At 48.0% G+C, this 17,945-nt stretch overlaps 1 protein-coding gene across 1 annotated transcript; it reads right to left on the reverse strand.

The window, feature by feature from the left end:
- Positions 1-6: 6 nt before the first annotated feature.
- Positions 7-13,087, reverse strand: PPP2CB (protein phosphatase 2 catalytic subunit beta). Its single transcript, XM_068681556.1, has 7 exons — positions 12,896-13,087; positions 5,427-5,636; positions 4,989-5,162; positions 3,901-3,990; positions 2,164-2,325; positions 1,192-1,310; positions 7-594 (listed from the first exon to the last, which is right to left on the reverse strand). The coding sequence occupies exons 1-7, from the start codon at positions 12,995-12,997 to the stop codon at positions 522-524; spliced, it is 930 nt and encodes a 309-aa protein (XP_068537657.1). The 5' UTR covers positions 12,998-13,087; the 3' UTR covers positions 7-521.
- Between the last annotated feature and the right edge of the window lie 4,858 nt (positions 13,088-17,945).

Consider the following 17,945-nt stretch of genomic DNA (forward strand, 5'->3'; position numbering starts at 1 on the left):
CGGGAATCGAGCTAAAAAGGGAACGCTTTATTCCGGGTTATGACAACGTACTCCCAAAAGCAGGAATTGCTTCCTTTCTCCAGTTCGGCCCATCGTCTTTCAATAAAATAAAGAGTGGGGGGGAGGGGTAAGAAGTTAGTGTGCATTTCCCTTAAAAATAAAACTCCAAAACGCTAATTCATGCCAGTTAAACACTAGAACTAAAAATTTACAAATAAGCATAAAAGGAGATGGAAGTGTTAGAGTTATCTTCTCTTCTCTGAACAGTCCAGAAAAAAAAAAAAAAGACTACAAATACAGCAGGCAAACTGACTGTTGGACTGATTGGTACAGGATATATAGTGTTGTAAGGAATTCAGTCTCAAGTTGTGCTAAATGCTCTTCATCCTCAGTATGGCACATTTTGGTCCATGATAGGGATTGTAAATTGAGACGAACCCCAATTTCGTACAGAAACACGTAAATATTGTTGCTTTTTTAAAATGCCAGGTGTATTTCCTTCTACAAAGGTTAGGAGAGGTTTACAGGAAGTAGTCTGGGGTACGACGGGTAACATGAGGCTCTCCACGACGAGGTGCTGGGTCAAACTGAAGGCTGTGGAAAAGAAAAAGGGGTCACTTCCCTGCCTCCGCACAAGGCAGTTTTCAATACCACAAACACAAGACTCGCCCTCCTGCTGCTATCATTTTATTTTCCCAGTGGCTTCTGCATGAGGTGTCCCAGACCTCCTGCCACCCCAAGTCTAAAGCTGGAGGACACATGAGGTCCTAAAACAAATGACCAGCAGGAGGCAAGCTCAGCCATCAGTAGAAAAGCTACTCACAGAGTGAACATCACCAGGCAGCCCACTGCTGCTTTCACAGGAGGCCAGCCAAATTCAGAATCTCACCAACCTTTAACAAGGTTAGTGCTAACAAATAAAAAAAAAAAAAAAAAAAAAAGACAAAGGTCCAAAGTTTCAGAGCCAGAAAAGAGAGAAAAAGAAGCACCTGAGAAAAGCTTTTAAGAGCCCAACTTGCTACTTTTTTTTTTTTCCACCAATACCTTCTTGCAGGAAGAGCACACCCTGTTAAAACCAGAGTGGTTTAAGCTTGCTTTTCATGGAAGAACCCCCTTGGAAAGGATCAGACTTTGCTCACAGTCCACAATGGTTAGGTAGGAAGAGAGAACAGCTCAAGCCAGGTTACTCACAAGGAATATTTTAAAGTGTCATCTAGTTCCATGATAGCAGCCTGGTTCCCACAACGGTAACAGTAATTGGGCGCACTGAAAATGGTAACCACGTTTCGGTCGTGGCACCAGTTATAACCCTGCCAGAGAAAGAGAAGAGAGGTCTCTGTTAAACCTCCACCCTCAGTCCATCTGGATTTCCTCTTACCACCTGAAATGTTTTGAGGCATTTGTGAAACACTGTTTTTTCCATGTGTTTTCAACAAACTTGACTTTCATCTTAAAATTCCATTTCCAAAAAGCACTCCTCAGCACGAACAAGCTGCGTTTACCTGGATTTAACAGTTTCATCCATTCAGAGAGAAGATAGCTGTGTGCCACTTGTGGATTTATTCATTTTGCATGCAAGTTACGGCTCATACAAGAAGGAAAGCTAGAGATTTTTAGATAAGCCCTCAGGCTTTGTTCACCACGAATGAGAATTTGCTGGCTCACCTGCAAGGAACACGGCTACCTCCAGGATCTGCTTGAACTGGATTTAAAAATAAGCCTGCTCCACTGACCCACCTGGCATTTTTCCACCAAGACATACCAGAATAGCCTATCAACAGCCAAAATTAGGGCTTAATCCCTGCCATATCTGAGTGCTGTGTGTTACAGGACAGTGTGTTTAAAATACCAGCAGTCTAAGTAGAGCAGTCAGTGTGTAAGGAGATTATTGCTTCCACAAATGGGGTATGGCAGGGTCTCTTCGGCAACGTGTTCGCAGAAGGGGAGGGAGAACACCCCCCTATTTACACAGCAGGTCAAAGCTCATCGGTTTACATTGCTTGTTGCCTTCACATGATTAAAATCCTTCTTAGGTGTTTACCTGCTCTGCTTAGCCTTCAGATGTCAGCTTATGCAAACCCATCAGCAGATCTCACAACGTGGATAAGAATTTTCATCTACCTTCATTTTTTAGCTTCGTCTACCAGAAAGTGCTTGCCCTACCTCCATGACGAGTTGATGAGCACGGGAAACCAGTGTAAGACCATTGGCATGGTTAAATGTTTCGGAAATGTCTTGCCCAAATGTGTAGCCAGCACCACGTGGAGATATACCCCAGCCACCACGATCATCTGGATCCGACCATAACAGATCACACATTGGACCCTTGAAAGAGATAAGCTTCTTCATTAGCTTTCCTTTTGCTAGCAAGATGGTTATAAAAACACACTTGTAAAACAGTTTATTTACAGTAAAAAGACTGCTTGCATGTTCTTCTCTGCACAAGCCACACACGTTTATCTGACATACCTCACATCATCACACTCACTGAATCAGACAACATCCTCTCACACGACAGGAATATGCACACAGCTGAGAAAGGAGCCCGTGCTACCAGAAAACCATTCCACCTCCTCCTCCAAGCACACCGTTTACCATCTCAGAGCTGCAGAGGCATGGAGAGCAGATCTGATACTCGCTCCTGACTCGTGGTGTAATAAAGGCCACATGAGAAGGTACGTGAGTCCGAGGATGCACAAAGGGTTCATTAATGCCAGCCACTTTGCAATAAATTAAAGGAATGGAAATGACCCACAGGAGGTTGTGAACTGTTCAAGAGATTGATGGTAAATCTTGAGCAGCCTCTCTGGCAGTGTACTAAGCATTTCTTTTCCTCTCCTGAGCTGTTGATTGTTGGACTTTACAAATTCAGAAGTACCCTGGAATACATCTAACAGGCACAAATTAAGCTCAGGGGCTTTTCTTGCTGAGCTATTCAGAAGCTGTGGGGCAGAAATAAGTCCCCAGTCCTTATCCAAGCCCGCTGCTGTCTCCCACCCCACTGATCCCAGCTCTGTGGTAGGGATCACACATGGAGGTGCTCAGGAAAGTCAGATTTCAGCACACATATGCAGCATAAGACTATGGAAGCTCCGGAACAAGAAAACGATCATTTTAGCTCTCTACAGTCAGAAGCCCCAGCAGGCAGCCTCCTAATTCTGGGAGTAATTTAAACAGCTTATTTCAGTTTTTTTGAAGGCTTAGGCAGACCTTGCGGCATTGTTCTTGCTCCTGTACCCACAACTTCTCAGGATGAGTAATGTTGCTTTTTTTTTTTTTTTTAAATCAGAGAGTAAATAAGACCATTTGCAAGCTCCAACCACCCAGACAACACAGTTATTTGCAAGCCTAGGAGCTCAGAAGGTGCTTCCTTTGGTCCAGCTGGCACCCCCTGGCTGCTCCATGCAGGACTCCTGTACATCCCACATATGTATATCCCACAGGCCCCATCCGACTTTGTCAGGTCCCCAGAAAAACAGGGTAACAACAAACAAGGTGAAACAACACAGGAAGAGCTGGGTGGGAAGGAGGGGTGGTGACATGACACAGTTTCACATGGCAGTGGTTGGTTCACAAGGAAGTCTGCAATGAGGCTGAAGGCAGCAGGCACTTTCCCTTGCCAATACAACTCTGAGTCAGCATGACAGTCGAGAAAATCTGTGTTTCTGCAAAAAAACAGCTGTGAAAACCCCACAGCTCTCCTTTTACAGACTGCTACAATCAAAGCATATTGACTTGGGTGTGTTTTGCCCAAATGAATGTTCATCTGCTCTAGCTCTTATGGAGGCAATAATCTGCTGCGTAACAACGTCTCACTGTGCAAATGGGTTTCCACATGACTACGCATTTGCATTTCCAGCAAACATATCTAAAATTACAATGGATCTCCTTTCCTGTTACCTCATGTGGAACTTCCTGCAGGCGGTCCAGAGCCCTGATATGATCCAGTGTATCTATGGATGGAGAGAGGCCACCGTGGAGACAGAATATCTACGGCAGGAAAAAAAGGAATAATCCGTTCAGTGCATCCGTGCTGTGAAGCCTCATCTCAGAAATAGCTGGTTTTAACTTTATCATTCTTTTGCAATTACAGTGGCCTCACCCTCGCAGCAGGGAAACCAGATTTAATTCCCACAGATGGAAACAAAACCAAAAGGGTGCACATTGCATACAAATATCAGAGCTACACAGATAACATGCCTTCAGTTTCAAGACTAGCTTGACTCATAGCAATACCTCAACTCACACAGCACATCACAAGATGGCTCCCAGTTGTCAGGCAGTCCTTTCAGATAAACCCTACCTGCATTCCTTCAGCAGCAGGTGCCAAGGCGTTGCTGTTCCATCAACCTGTGTTACTACCATACCAAATTCTTCCCCAAATCCACAGTAAATACACCGGCTTTAAAATAATTCCAGACACATGCTAAGAGAGCTTGTTTGAGACTGTTTGTGTACGGGTCAGACCACACAGCCTGTGCTGCACTAATGTGAGAGAAATCTCAAATAATTTTATTCAGACAGGACCGTCTGTGAAGCTATTTTATTCACAATTGCAATGGCAGGTGTCCTGTCAGTCAGGAGCACATCTTAGTAAACAAATCATAACCTTTTATTCCCTATTACCCAACGCCTGATCACCTCCCATTTCCTCATTGGCGGAGTACTACAGGTTCACAAGCCACTTGATGCTCCTCTATACCATGCATGTACAATTTTTCTTTTTTCAACCCTTTAATTTCTCCTTTCTGATATTTTGAGAACTTGTGATCTTTGTTTTACTGTTCTCACACCACTCATCCTGTTTTTCTCCAGCTTCTACCTTATTTTGGAACAGTGAGGTCCACTTATCTACTTAGCATTTCTCTTTACTACGACTATACAACTGCCATGGAATACAGAAAATTTGTTCTCTACTACAAAAATACAGCTTTGTTCCTCACACTACAAAACGGGCAGCTTTCCTTATTCAAGGCACAAAAGCTTACCTGGCCATCTACTAGAGCTGTAAGCGGGAGATAATCAAACAGATCTGTGAAATACTTCCAGACATTGGCATTGCCATACTTTCGCAGACATTCATCGTAAAAGCCATACACCTGTGTAATTTGTCTGCTTTCGTGGTTTCCCCTCAGTATCGTAATGCGTTTTGGGTAACGCACCTATTGACAACAACAAAAAAATAACACAACGAGCTTTTAACACAAGAATTGGACGACGAGTATGGAAAGAAATACTAAGAAGAGGTTTCGAGTAGCAGGTAAGCACTGAGCTCTGTTACATAAAACGTTTTCCATTAACACATTCAACTTGCATCCATTGAGCTCCAGCAAACCACAATGTCAATGAGGGGAGCAATTCTTCCACATCTCCCCAAAACCACAAACTTGTCCAAGGTTACCATAAAAAACGCTATCCAGCCATACCTTTAATGCTACTAGGAGAGTCACTGTTTCCACCGAGTAGTAGCCTCTGTCCACGTAGTCTCCCATGAACAGGTAATTTGTGTCTGGCGACTTCCCACCGATTCGAAAGAGTTCCATAAGATCGTGGAATTGGCCGTGGACATCCCCACAGACAGTGACCGGGCAGCGTACCTCTTGCACATTTGATTCTTTCGTAAGAATTTCTTTAGCCTAGCAAAGAAAAAAAAAATATACAGAGCAAAAGCATAGGAAGCTCTTTCACAGGCAGGTGCATTTGCATGGGAAATTCCATTTCCCTCTGGTGGCTCCCTTCCAGATGACCACCGGAAAAGCAGCTTGTTGAGTAAGCAAAGACAAAGGGCACGTTACAAATCACTGCACAAGATGAGCAATTTTGCTCCTTCGAGGCCAGGTCATGTAGATTTTATTGTTTATTGGCACACTGAGGTACAAAGTCAAAGAAATACATTTTCTTCTTTCTCAGCCTGAAATTCAGGAGTGTGAACTTCCAGGCACGTGCTGCATATCACTTCCATCACTGACGGGGTTCATCCAAAAATCCTCTCCAATCGTTTCTGAAGACTAATTGTCTTCTGAACACAGCAAGATGAAGCGTTATTCCAGTAACTTCCATCAGCATCACAGGCAGACAGCACCCTGAACACAACTCTTTTTTTAGAAACATACCAGTCCTGTGACAGATTTCTCCATCTACACCTTCAAGAGAGCTCAGGTCAGCTCATTTCAACCACGTGAGCTACAGCAGTGCTCGGCACTCTCGTCTGACTGCCAACATCAAGCACTGCTCAGCCTCACGATGCCTAGAAGTTTTTACCTCGAGAACCACAGCTGAATCACTGGCCAGCTCCCGTCCTGTCAGCACGGGTTCAGTGTGAGAGCTGTGTGAAGACAGGTCAGTCAATAATCTTGCTGTCTGGGCAGAAATACCAGAGGAGACCATGCAGATCACCACCCAAGCAGCTATTATGTATTTTTTTTTTGAGCAACTTGATTTGCAAAAGCACACGTAAAGCTAGATGCTATCTTATCCCTGCACTTGTTGTAAAACCATGACCCCCTAGGCATCCTCAAGATGCCAGCTGACTTACCATGACGTGCTCATGCTCGGGCTCCCTCCTGCCACCCCTCAGGCTGGCTACCACCCCAGCAGCTCAGCCGATCGCTCTCTGTCCCACGCAGCTGCCTGGAACCCCACGCGTCGCCGCCTTTGCTGGCAGCACAGCAGCAGGCTCCCGCAGCTCCTCTGCCAGCACTGACAGCTGCTCCTCACTGCCCTCCTCCTCTGGCATCCCTCACGCTTCCCCCCGTCGCTGCACACCCAGAAACCCGGCGTGCTGTCCCAGGGCCAGGATTTCGCAGAGGCAGGTCTGCGCCATGGAAACAACACTGCCAGCAGCAGTGCCCCAGCACCCCCAAAACTCCATCTCCGTTGAGAGGGGCTGATGTCTTCTTGCTGAAGCCACTGAGGAAAGCGAGTGTTCCTGAAGTTACCTTTGCTACCCTGGCACAGAACCTCATGGCATAAGCGAGAGGCACTTCTCTAGCCCAGGGGGCTTTCTACCTGCCAGGCTTGCCATCCTCTTCCAAGCACAACAGTTCAACAATTTTTTCTGACAGCAGGTCACATACAAGTGGAAGAGCAAACTCAGAGGCAATTGAAACCTACGGAGCTACCATCAGCTTCCCCAGCCACAACCAGCTGGCAACAAAATGACCACAGATGGAGGGAAGGCATCCCTGGATTTAGTCATCTCTTTCCCTGCATCCAGCTAAATTACACGGCTGTAATTAGCAGATCTGCATTACCTTATTACGGTTACCAAATACCACGTTTGTTTTGCTGCCTCCAGGCTCATCAGCTGATGTAGATCAGAGCTCCAGGCACAAGGGAGGCACAAGGAGCACCCGCAGGCAGGCTCCCTCAGATCTGGAGCAGAGGGATGAGCGTGCAGAACAGTCACCTGCAGGCGATGATCGGACCGTTCCCCAAGTCCCTGCACTCAGGCTGATGTGGGTCCCACCAGCCGCTGCCAGGAAGGAGCTGATTACTGAGGACATCCCCAACGAGCTCCCCAAGCACGCCTGTCCTCACACTGTTGCTCTTCACAGCCAGCTGCCTAGCCTCCTCTAAGGAAAGTGTATATTCACAGAGTCACTACATCCCAGGCAGTCAAGGGCTCAAGCAGCACCCAGCGTGCCAGCTGCATGGAAAGTAACCTGAAGGATGTGACCCTGACCCTCAAAAGGCACCCTGCACGCACAGCCAGTGAGGTGGAGTTTACCTTGCAGCTCTACCAGGACTGGAAACTGCTTAATGTGTTGCAGCCCTACTGGAATTCTCCCTGTTCACATCTTTAAAAGCACCTTCAACGCCTCCCGAGAGCTTCTACCCTCTGTGAGAGAAGGATACAAAACACAGTCACAAAACATTTGCTCAGTGTGTTCAGACATATGCTGCATGAAGCAGGAGACGGGGTTTCACCGCAAACTGGAGTGAACTTCACCACAAAAGGTGTTAGGGGTTTTCTGCCTTTTCCTATCACGCGTGCTGCTCCTTTCCCCGCTGCGTAAGAGCAAGCAGCCTTCCTTGAGGCTTCTGGGAACGAGATGTGGGTCACAACACGGACACAAAGCACACTCACCAGTGTCTCAACCCACACACATCCCAACCACACAGAGGTAAAGCAGCACGCAGGGAGCAGAGAAGAGCTCCTCTCGCACAGTACTGCGTCAAACAGGCTCCTGTTAAATGCGTTTTAGGAAGGTGGGCTAGCACAACTCCTGAAATGTTGGTTACTAGGAGCATCTAGAAGTTTCCCTTCAGGGCAGAGGAGGAGCTGTTAGCTGAAGAGCAGCAGCTCGCTCCTTAAGCTGCCTACCAGCTGTTACTGGTTAGCCCGTTTTAGCTTACTCTGTGGACGTACACACGCATGAAAAATGAATTTTGTCATTTTAATGCTGCAGAGATGGTTCAAATCAGGCTTGGGAACTGAGCTGACCACATGAGATCGTCCTCACGTGACTGTCTAAGGCAGAACAAGACCTTTAAAATCTTAAGCATCGTTAAAAACATCCCAGAAAAGCTGCAATTAATCAGCGCGCTCTGCTCGCACATTTCACCATGCAGGGCTAAGACTACAGCAAAAAGGCTTAAAATAATAAAAGCACATTACAGAGCAAGGAAAGGAAGAAGCTGATGCGAGGAGAGCTGCCCTGCTCGACTGCTGTTTACTGACTTCCGATGGCTGTTAAGTAATTATTAAAGTCATATTTTAGCTACGTTTGTTTTAGACAACAGCGATTAACACATCGACTTCCTAAGTGTGTTGCCTTTGTTTTGGATGGAAAACACCCCCCAGGTCACAATGAAAAGGAGGAGCTTTTAGCTATTCTTATCAAGTATGCCTCCATTAAGCACAACACTTACAAGGTCCATGCTCAGAATTACTCTGAAGAGCCCATTATTTTTGTGAGGAGTGCGCCTGTCAATCACCTTAGCCCCACTCCTGCCCAGCTTCAGACTCTGGGGGCAGGAACACGAGCCTGCACGCTGTCCCACCCTCAACCTGCACGGAGGGAGCCCCCGTATGTCACTGCATCATCCATCCCCACAAGAGGAAACCGAGCGGTTTCAGGGCTTGGGCACAACCCCTTAATGCGCTGCTCCGAAAGCAGCGATGCTACGCGGGCTCTGAGGCTACCAGCAGGATCACCAGGAGGCTAATCCCTCGGTGAGAGACTTAACGATCAAATCCACATCAAGCACTTGGCTGCTCAGATCTGTCTACGAGGCTGTGCAGGCCGACTCCATCGGTGAGGGGATTAACGTCCAACCAGGAGGCAGATTTTCAGCTTCAGGCTTTCCCTGGAGAACAACAGAGACCCCAGGCACCCGATCAGCACACGAGATCCTTCAAGAGCACAGAGACTCGGCTCCTTCTGGAAAATTCATAGCCTGCATCACCATCTCAGCTTGATTTTTAAGAGGCTCTTACTTCAAGAAAGAGAGAAACCAGCTATGGAGTTCCATATCGAAAATTCGTCAGCTGTGATCAATCAAACTACCGTGTCAACAGGTGTGCTGAGGATGGAGAGTCTCGCAGGATTTGCCCCAGGAGGCTGGCCTGCACGAGAAGCAGTCAGATTCTCCCCAAGCGGGGGGCTGCCCTCCAGCAGCAAGGCAGCAGAGGACACCCCAAGAGTGACAGCAAGCACCAACGGGAGGCACACTCCTGGAGCCATCTGGGCCAGCGTACCCTAGGATGAACTCCGTTGCTGAAGAGATGAAATGCTGCTGGCCACGGCTCAATGCAACGCTCAGATGGCTTGAACAGCCGCCAGGATGCTACTTGGCTTCATCTCTCACACTAATTCCACCAATTAGTGCAGAAGAGCCTACGAGCTCGCTCTAGCGAGATTATTCTTGGGTGAAATGATCTCGGAGGGCAGAAACATCACAGATACGTGCCAGTATCAGCAGTGCTCCCCGGAGCACCAACTGGCTCCTGCTGCCTGAAGAACCGGTGTACAGTCACCGTTCAACAACCGGATGAGAAGCGCAAGTCTTCATTAGTGATCAGAGTCCTTCTCCTCCCACCCCTTCACAACACAAAGCTCCCAATCTGCTCACTGCAACGAGTCCGCAGCCCCCTCTTCAACATACAAAGACCAAGGATGGAAGAAAAAGGAAACTAAGGAGAGGGGTTGTTTGCCTGTGGTTAATTTAAGAAGCAGCCTTTTACTTGCTTTCCTTTATGCCCCATCTTACTACTTCACCGAAAAACTGTTCTATTTCATTATAAGTTGGATGGCTCTCACCTCTTTGCTGAATTGAACCCTAAATCCAAAGAATTTAAAGCTTACTGTTTCCAAACTTGGAAGTGCTTCCTATGGAGCAAATCCACCTCCCTGGCCCTTCAGCCTGGCTCTAGGGGCCCAAAGTGCAGGTTCCGAGGGGCAGCCGTACCCATGCCAGTTCACAGCAAGCGCTACCCTCCCACCAGGGCCCAAGGGCAGGAGCTCAAAGCTGGCAGCACGGACACAAACCTGCCATTGCACCCGATGAAGCATCCAAGGCAGAGCTCAACAGATTTTTCACTGCCTATTTAATAGGAGCTAGAAAGGGTTTTTAACAACCTTCTTCTGCAAGGAGTCTACCACAATGAAGTTAAGCAGCGTGAGACGCAAGACATCTGATGCCCATTCCCCCAACATGCTGGAACACTTCTCATGCCTACAAGCTCCAGTGGTGATAATTGTTGTCCTTTTATCATCATTTAAATGTCAGAATGATCTCAGCTTTCACTTTAAAGAGCAGCAGAACAGCAAACAAGTGTTTTCATGTTGTCTTCAGATGACATCTTGCTTATCTGCATACGGGATATATGATGGATTAGCTGCCAAAATTATGTCGTAATCAGGCAGGTGGATTTACAGGTGCAAATTTCAAGAACTTTCTAATTTTCATACCCTCCATGGGCCTGGCTGTCTCCAATCTTTTCCTCAATTACTGTCCATTAGGCCAGCAATTAAACCAGGAACAAGCCACACAAGCAAGTCTGGGATATTCCCAGCCCTCTCCCACTTTCACATAAACCTTTCAGTTTTGTTTTGAAATTACCAAAGTCTTTCACAGATTTAAACCCAAGGCAAGAGGTACCGCTGTGTTTAACTTCTTCGAAATCAGTCGTGTGAAAGGGAGTACTTAGAAGCGAGAAAGTTGGTAAAGGTTTCTCCGATCATTATCTCAGGGGCACCAAATAAGCTTTCAGGCAGAGCTGCTTCACACCAACAGCAAGACCACAAAACCCAGAGCTCCCTTCCCCTACCACCTAAACCACACAACCAGTCCTCAAAAGCTTAAGAACAAGCCAAGTAAGACCACCACATTTACTTCACATCCAAGCCATTTTGAACAGCTATCAGCATCCTTCCCGAAAAGCCAGGTGCTGTGATAGCTTGCATCTGTATCAAAGGAATCCCACCCTGCCAAAAGGCTCAGGCTCCTACCTGCTATTTTGATGGCTGACACCCCCCTCACCTGCACTCTCAACGTGCCATGCCAAGCTCTCTGCTTTTTGTGTGACCACTGACATGCAGCCAGTCTGCTAGCAGTATCCTCCAGCTTTGGAAAACACAGCAGCCACAGCTCCTTAATCAACCACGCTACCTGAGAAGGGAAATGTGCAGTTCCGAACCAGCAAAGCTGGGAGCGAGGCACAGAACACACTAATAAACTCTTTCAGGCTTATCAGCTGGGCTTGACTCAAGAGACAGCACAGCCACAAGGAGCTCTTGCTTGCTCTTCAAGACGTCTACTCCTCACGCGACTGCTGTTGCTCCCTGCTGCAGCACCAGCCCTCCTCGCCACAGTCCCTCAGAGCTGACACAGAGAAAAAGCCTTTAAAGCAAATGGACAGTCCCAGCATGGGTAAAAAAGAAAAAAGGGGAACAGGATAAAAGGAAACAGAGGCTGGGAGGGCCAGCTAGAAGTCAGGACTGCTGGCAAAAGCATTTGCCAGGAAGCCACAGCCTGGAGTCCTACAGCATCTCTCTGCCTGGGACATTCAAACAGCTCCCGCCTTTCCAAAGGGTACCCTGGCATGTTACTGGGTGGCGGTGTGGACCCTTTCTGCTGAGAAAGACCTGAGAAAAAAAAATACCTGCATCTTCTGAAAGCTGGCACCAAGGTGTTCAGTCACTGGGCAAAGTGCATTGCCAAGAAGGAGCATCAGAAAAGATGATTTGCTTCTGAGAAAGCTGAACAAGATGCACAAGTAACGGCATGACAACACCAACCTCGCCATAAGCAACGTGATGCTAAAGGAAGCACTGGACTCGCTGCTCTACCTCCTGTGCCTGACAGCTATTAGCTGGCCTGGGAAAGGCAGCAAAGAGGTTCTCTGGACCGCCGGGTGTGTGGCAGCAGTCTCTGTTGGTTGCTGCGACAGGAAGCGAACAGAAAGCACAATCTTTGCTCCCATATTGCGAAGAAACCCAATTCACCTCTTCAGTCTTGCCACGTTACCTAAACCCAAAGAAAACCCTAACTTTGCCACGGACTGCAGCCCTGAGGGAGCGCACTCGCACACGGGCATTTAACTTCTGAAGCCAAACCCATCGTGACCTGCTTCCTGACGGGCAAAATCACCTCCTGACAGCGTGCACCACGCCATCAACCCAAAGAAAGCCTGTCCCAACCCGAACCACGTCCCTCTTCCCCCCAGCACCGTGTAAGCCCGGCCAGCCCAGCAGCACGACTCCCCTGCCCCCCCAGCCCCCCACCAGGTGCCCGCAGCCCTCCTCCCGCCGTGAGGCGATTCATGGCCGCCTCCCCAGCGCCCCTCCCGCCCCCATTTTCGGCCCCTTCGGCCTCCTCCTCCTCCTCCTCCTCCTCCTTCTCCTCCTTCCCACCCCAACCCCCCGCCGCAGCCCTGCCCCCCGCTCACCTCCTCGCAGAGGCTCCGGACCTGGCTCTCACTCAGCTGGCGGCACTCGTTGAGCTGCTCGATCCACTGGTCCAGCTCCTTGGTGAAGCTCTTCTCCTCCATGGCGTCGCCGCTGCCCGCCGGGGGCCGGGGCCGCGGCCTGCTCGGCTGCCCGTAATGGCGGCCCCCCCGGCGCTGCGCACTTCCGGCCCACCGCCCCCTAATGGCACCGCCCCGTCATGGAGCCCGCCCCGTCACGGTGCCCGCCCCGTCATGGCGCCCGCCCGCCTGACGAGAGGCCCCGGGGGGAGCCCTGGGGTTGTGGCTCCCGAGGGACAGCGAGTGTCGTTGTCAGGGCTTCGTCCCTATGCCCGGTGCCTGAGGAGCATGGCAGGCGCCCTCACGCTGTCACTAAGCCTTGGTGGCACTTGGGGTGTAATAAAAGCTTTCTGTAGTCCTGGCACTGTGCGTTGTTAATCTGCCTCACCGCGCTGAAATGTTGTGGAGGAGCGCATGAAGCCTCCCATCTGCAGGCTGGCCCCAGTAGGGGTTTAACCGCTCCGTGCTATGATGTACCTAAAAGTCTTCTCCCAACACCTGCCTGTAGGCTGGGGCTTTATTTATCCATCTCACAGCCAGCCCTAAATTGCTACCAAAGTGTGAACATTTCTATGTACTGCAGCATACCAAAATCCTTCCCGGATCTTCTGCATTTTTTAGGCACGAGTTTCTGCATTTTCATCCTGCCTAACAATGCCGATATATAATTTCCTGTGTTCCCACAGGATAAAACAACCAGGCTTGCTAGACTTCTCTTTCCCTGAGGTGAATTTGGAAATCAAAGGGTTCAAAACATCTTTTACCTTTAGTGAACTTTCCAAGCCAAAACACATCTAGCAAAGCAAAATGGAGCAATATATAAAAAATATTATTTTTTAATTACTCTTAAAGATCCTTTGCCATTTCCGTATCCACAAAAGACACCTTCCGGGAGCTGTTCACATCACCCATCCAGAGCAAAGAGCTTTTAGCTTGGAAAACCCAGCCAAGAGACTGCTTGGGGACTTGTTCTCCATCTCGATGGGTCACTGCACAGAAGTGGAAACCTCAGCGTGGTGTGAAGGTACACACTGACACACTGGCAGCTGGGTGACCTCTTTGCCCTGAGCCGATGCCCAAAAGTGACAAAAACTCTGTAATTTTGTAAGTATTTGAGGCTGTAGCGTTAAGCTCTGTGCTCTTAACCCTGCAGTTATTTCACAGCATCCTTACAGAACTCAGGTTTCCTGATTTTCCAATTTTCATACACTTGGGTGTTTTGCTTGGTCATGTCTTTTCAGAAGGTTATTTTTAACAGGATTGCCCGCATCTGTGGCACTGCAGAGGAGAACTTGACAGTCCTATGATGAAGTTAAACTGTCAGCCTGGAAGTGGGCTCCTGGGCTGCTGCACCACGACGCTTTCCATCTGAGAGCTACGTAGGGATAGCACGAACTGCATGCACTCCAGAATAAAAGTGATGCCTATGTTAAAAATGGTGAAAGGGGCTTTTCCAAAATGACAGAAAATTAAAAAAAAAAAAAAATCACATTTCAGGTCTCAGGTGACACAGCACTAAAGCGAATGCTGAGTCATTTTTATTTATGTCTCCTTAGTTGGCCAAGTTTTCAAGGTTTCCTCATCTTTTAATAAAAGGAAACAAAATCAGAAGATGTAAAGAGTGTGTCAAATATCTCCCTGTGAGAAACAGCGGGTATTCTGGGGCTTGCAGTATGGTCAGATAACAAATTCACTGGTTGCTACCAAGGTGTGGTACATAAAGTACATCATTATCCTAAGTTTTAGAGTATAAACAGCTATTGGTAACTGTTCGCCAACCCCCTTCTCTCCCTCTAAATGGAGACATACATTTACATACCCATATGTATTTATACATACTCTTTGTAGATAAGTCTCTCTTTACCGATTCATCAACACCAATAAAGTGTTTAATATGGAAAGCCTAAATGGAAAGCTTGAATAGATCCATCCCTCTTTTCATTTCCAGCTCCTCGATGAACTGAACACACATTGAGGGCAACGTCGACGTGCCAGAAGAGGTACCCCCTGTCAGGGGGCTGCCCAACTCCTCCATGGGGTCCTGCTGGTGCACGTCCCCCCTCAGCACACCCATATTCCCCCGTACTCTCATGCTGTACTCCATGGGATCACCCCCACACCCCGTGTTGCACCAGTACCCCACCAGCACCCCCAGCACCCTGCCGCAACCCCACGCACCTCTTCTGTGTTGTCTGCACCGAGTCCAGGCACCCTCATTGCAACAGTGGGAGAGGTGGCAACAGGAGGCTGCCAAAATTCAGCTGAGGAAGCAAATGCGTGTTATCTGGGGCAATGGGAGGATGCTTGGCACTCCTGGGGACAAAGCAGAGCCCACTTCCCCCCACTTGAGGCTAAAGGGAGGCAAAGGAGCATTTTGAGGTGCAGGATCAGTTCCCATGCAAACATTTAAGGAAGAATTAAATGCCCTGTCAGCACCCTGTTGATGCAGGCACAGCCCAGCTGCAGCCCTGCGAGGAGTGGGGTTTTCTGGCCAGCTCCCAAGGGCCTGCAGTGGCTTTGTGGGGGCACCTGGGCACTGGCAGCATCAGAGACCCGGCCCCAGGCTGCTCTGGGGGTGCCTGCGAGAAAGGGGGTGGCCAGAGCCGCTGGGGTCACTGGTGGAGGATGAGAGGCACTCGTTCCTGGCCGCATCGCCAAAACACTGGCGTCGTCATTCACAGCTCCATTTTGAAGGGAATATAAGTGACCAATGCAAACGTCCTGTTAATGCGTGGCACTGAAAGACCGAGGTGGTGTTGTGTCTGCCACTCTGAGGAGAAAAGGTTTTGCTACGTCTCCCCTCACTAATGATGTCCACAGGTTTTGGTTGCTATTGCTTTCAGTGAGCTCATTACAATAGATTGTTTCCTTCCCAAATGTAAAACACTGACATCAGAAATTACTTAACTTCAATAAATGTGTTAATAATAATTTAATCTCTTAACTGGTAAGTGGACTGAAACGCAGGAATTCCTCTGTCATGCACTTACTGTATAGAAAGGTCTAATGAGGAAAGACTGGCAAAAGAAGACGTAAAATTGAAAAGCCACAGGGAGATGAATGTGAGATAACCAAGAGAGGAACATTTATATTCTGAGTCTTGGCTGAAGTTATTGCCCCTTCCAGGCAGATGCATTTCGCTCTTGCGCTCATGGAAAGCGCCCAAATGGGAGGTGCTGTAAGGGCAGATCTGAGTGACCGGGCCCCGAAACAGCCGCACGGTGAATCAGGCGACAAGAATCAGACCAGACAGTTCAGACTACACAAGTAAGCAAATTTATTTTAAGACAGAACAAATATTGTGGCAAACAACAATATGCAAATTCGGTTGGTAACAGGGGTAAATATCAGACTTTGTTTTCAAATAGATATAAAATATATTCAGATTTTGTTTAGTCCAAAAAGCAGCTCATGTAGGGGGCTTGGGATGGGTCTGTCCACACCATCCGACAGCCCACGGAGCCTCAGGACTGAGGGTGACTCCTCTGCCAGCCAGGCTGCGTGTGCTGGCTCTGCAGAGGAGCTCCAGCTCCCCTTCATTAACTCCCTCCTTTGCTTCTGCACCCCTCCTGGTAAAAAGCCAATTCTTGCCAGAAACCCCAGCTCTTGGTGGTGGAAGAGCCTGGGCAGCAGCTGTGGTGCTCACTTACCACCTACCTACAGATGGGGTGGTCCCCAAGGTGTCTTTTTTAGGCCTGGACAAGGTCCTGGAGAACCGGCAGGGGAGCAGCTCGCTGCAGAGGAGTCGCACTAAGTCCTGGCCCCGTGCTCGCCATGGAGAAAAGGGGACGGGATTGCACACTGGAGTATAGGGGCGCCCACGAGCCAAGGGGGAGAGAGCTGCTTTCTGGAGAAGCCATCCCAAATAAAAGCACACATAGAAAACATTAGATTGTCAATGATGCTTTGAAACAAATTCAAGTTTATCATTTAGTGTGTGTGTGTTCACGTTGTACAAACAGAGGAGAAAGACTGTGAAACTTCAAGCTCTGGACAGCATGTCCTCAGTTAGTGTCCCCAGAAGCACCATCAGGTATGGGAGAGTTTAGCACCACAGAGTTGTAGGACCTAACTGATAACATGCGTCATTGGAAAACCTGGGGACATGGAGATCCGTGGGGGACATGGTACAGTCCATTAGAAACAATACAAGGCAATTTATGCGTCGTCATACAGTACAATACAGTCACTGACCCACCAACCCTTTCAGTACAGTACGGGACATGTAACACTTTGCACCCTGTTAACACTAGGGGACTAGAGGCGCTCACCTTTTCCTTTCCTTCTGGCCAATCCTGGTACCAAAACACTGAAACACGCAGGAAGGTGTAAGAGGTTTGACCCCTTCCTGACACCTGAAGCCCTGACATGCTTCACAGGGTCTGCACGTCAGGAAAGACAGGGTCCTGAAGGCCCCCAAAGCACTCCTTACCTCTGGCATAGTGAGAACAGGGTCCATTGGAAAAGTGCTAAATTACAGTACATTTGCATTTTTATATGTCAACTATTGAACAGCAAAACAGATCGTTTGAAAACAGAATCAGTATCGTACAGTAAGTTCACACTTAATTCTTCACCGTTTCTACACTTGTAACACATGCATTTTATTTCCATTAGTTTGATGCCAGTAGGACCAACATCCTTCAGAACAATGATCTAACATTAAACAAAACTCCCTAAGAAAAATATTAAGCATCACAGAAGTTCCAGAAAAACCTGTTAATCAGCATCACAATGTACTCAGATTTACATTTAGGGTTTCTCATGCCATGACTTTAAAACACCTTTTGGTTCGTATTCTGAAAATGAAACAAAATAACCCCCTCAAAATAAAAATTAAAACAAAACAAAACAAAACAAACAAACATAAAGAACAGTCAGGGAAAATAAATTCTCTACCTGTATGTATATGCACACACACACACACACATGCACATACCCGTGGAGAGGTGCATGGGTGTGTGTGCATTTG

Source organism: Anas acuta, chromosome 4, assembly GCF_963932015.1.
Source record: "Anas acuta chromosome 4, bAnaAcu1.1, whole genome shotgun sequence".
Lineage (NCBI taxonomy): Eukaryota > Metazoa > Chordata > Aves > Anseriformes > Anatidae > Anas > Anas acuta.

What these genes read in the sequence shown, in the direction of transcription:
- PPP2CB (XM_068681556.1), bottom strand. Translation starts at nt 12,997, where the DNA reads ATGGAGGAGAAGAGCTTCACCAAGGAGCTGGACCAGTGGATCGAGCAG. An exon ending in CAGCTCTAGTAGATGGCCAG is followed by an intron (nt 3,991 to 4,988) that starts GTAAGCTTTTGT and finishes TTCCTGCCGTAG; the next exon opens with ATATTCTGTCTCCACGGTGG. An exon ending in TGCAGGAAGTTCCACATGAG is followed by an intron (nt 2,326 to 3,900) that starts GTAACAGGAAAG and finishes ATCTCTTTCAAG; the next exon opens with GGTCCAATGTGTGATCTGTT.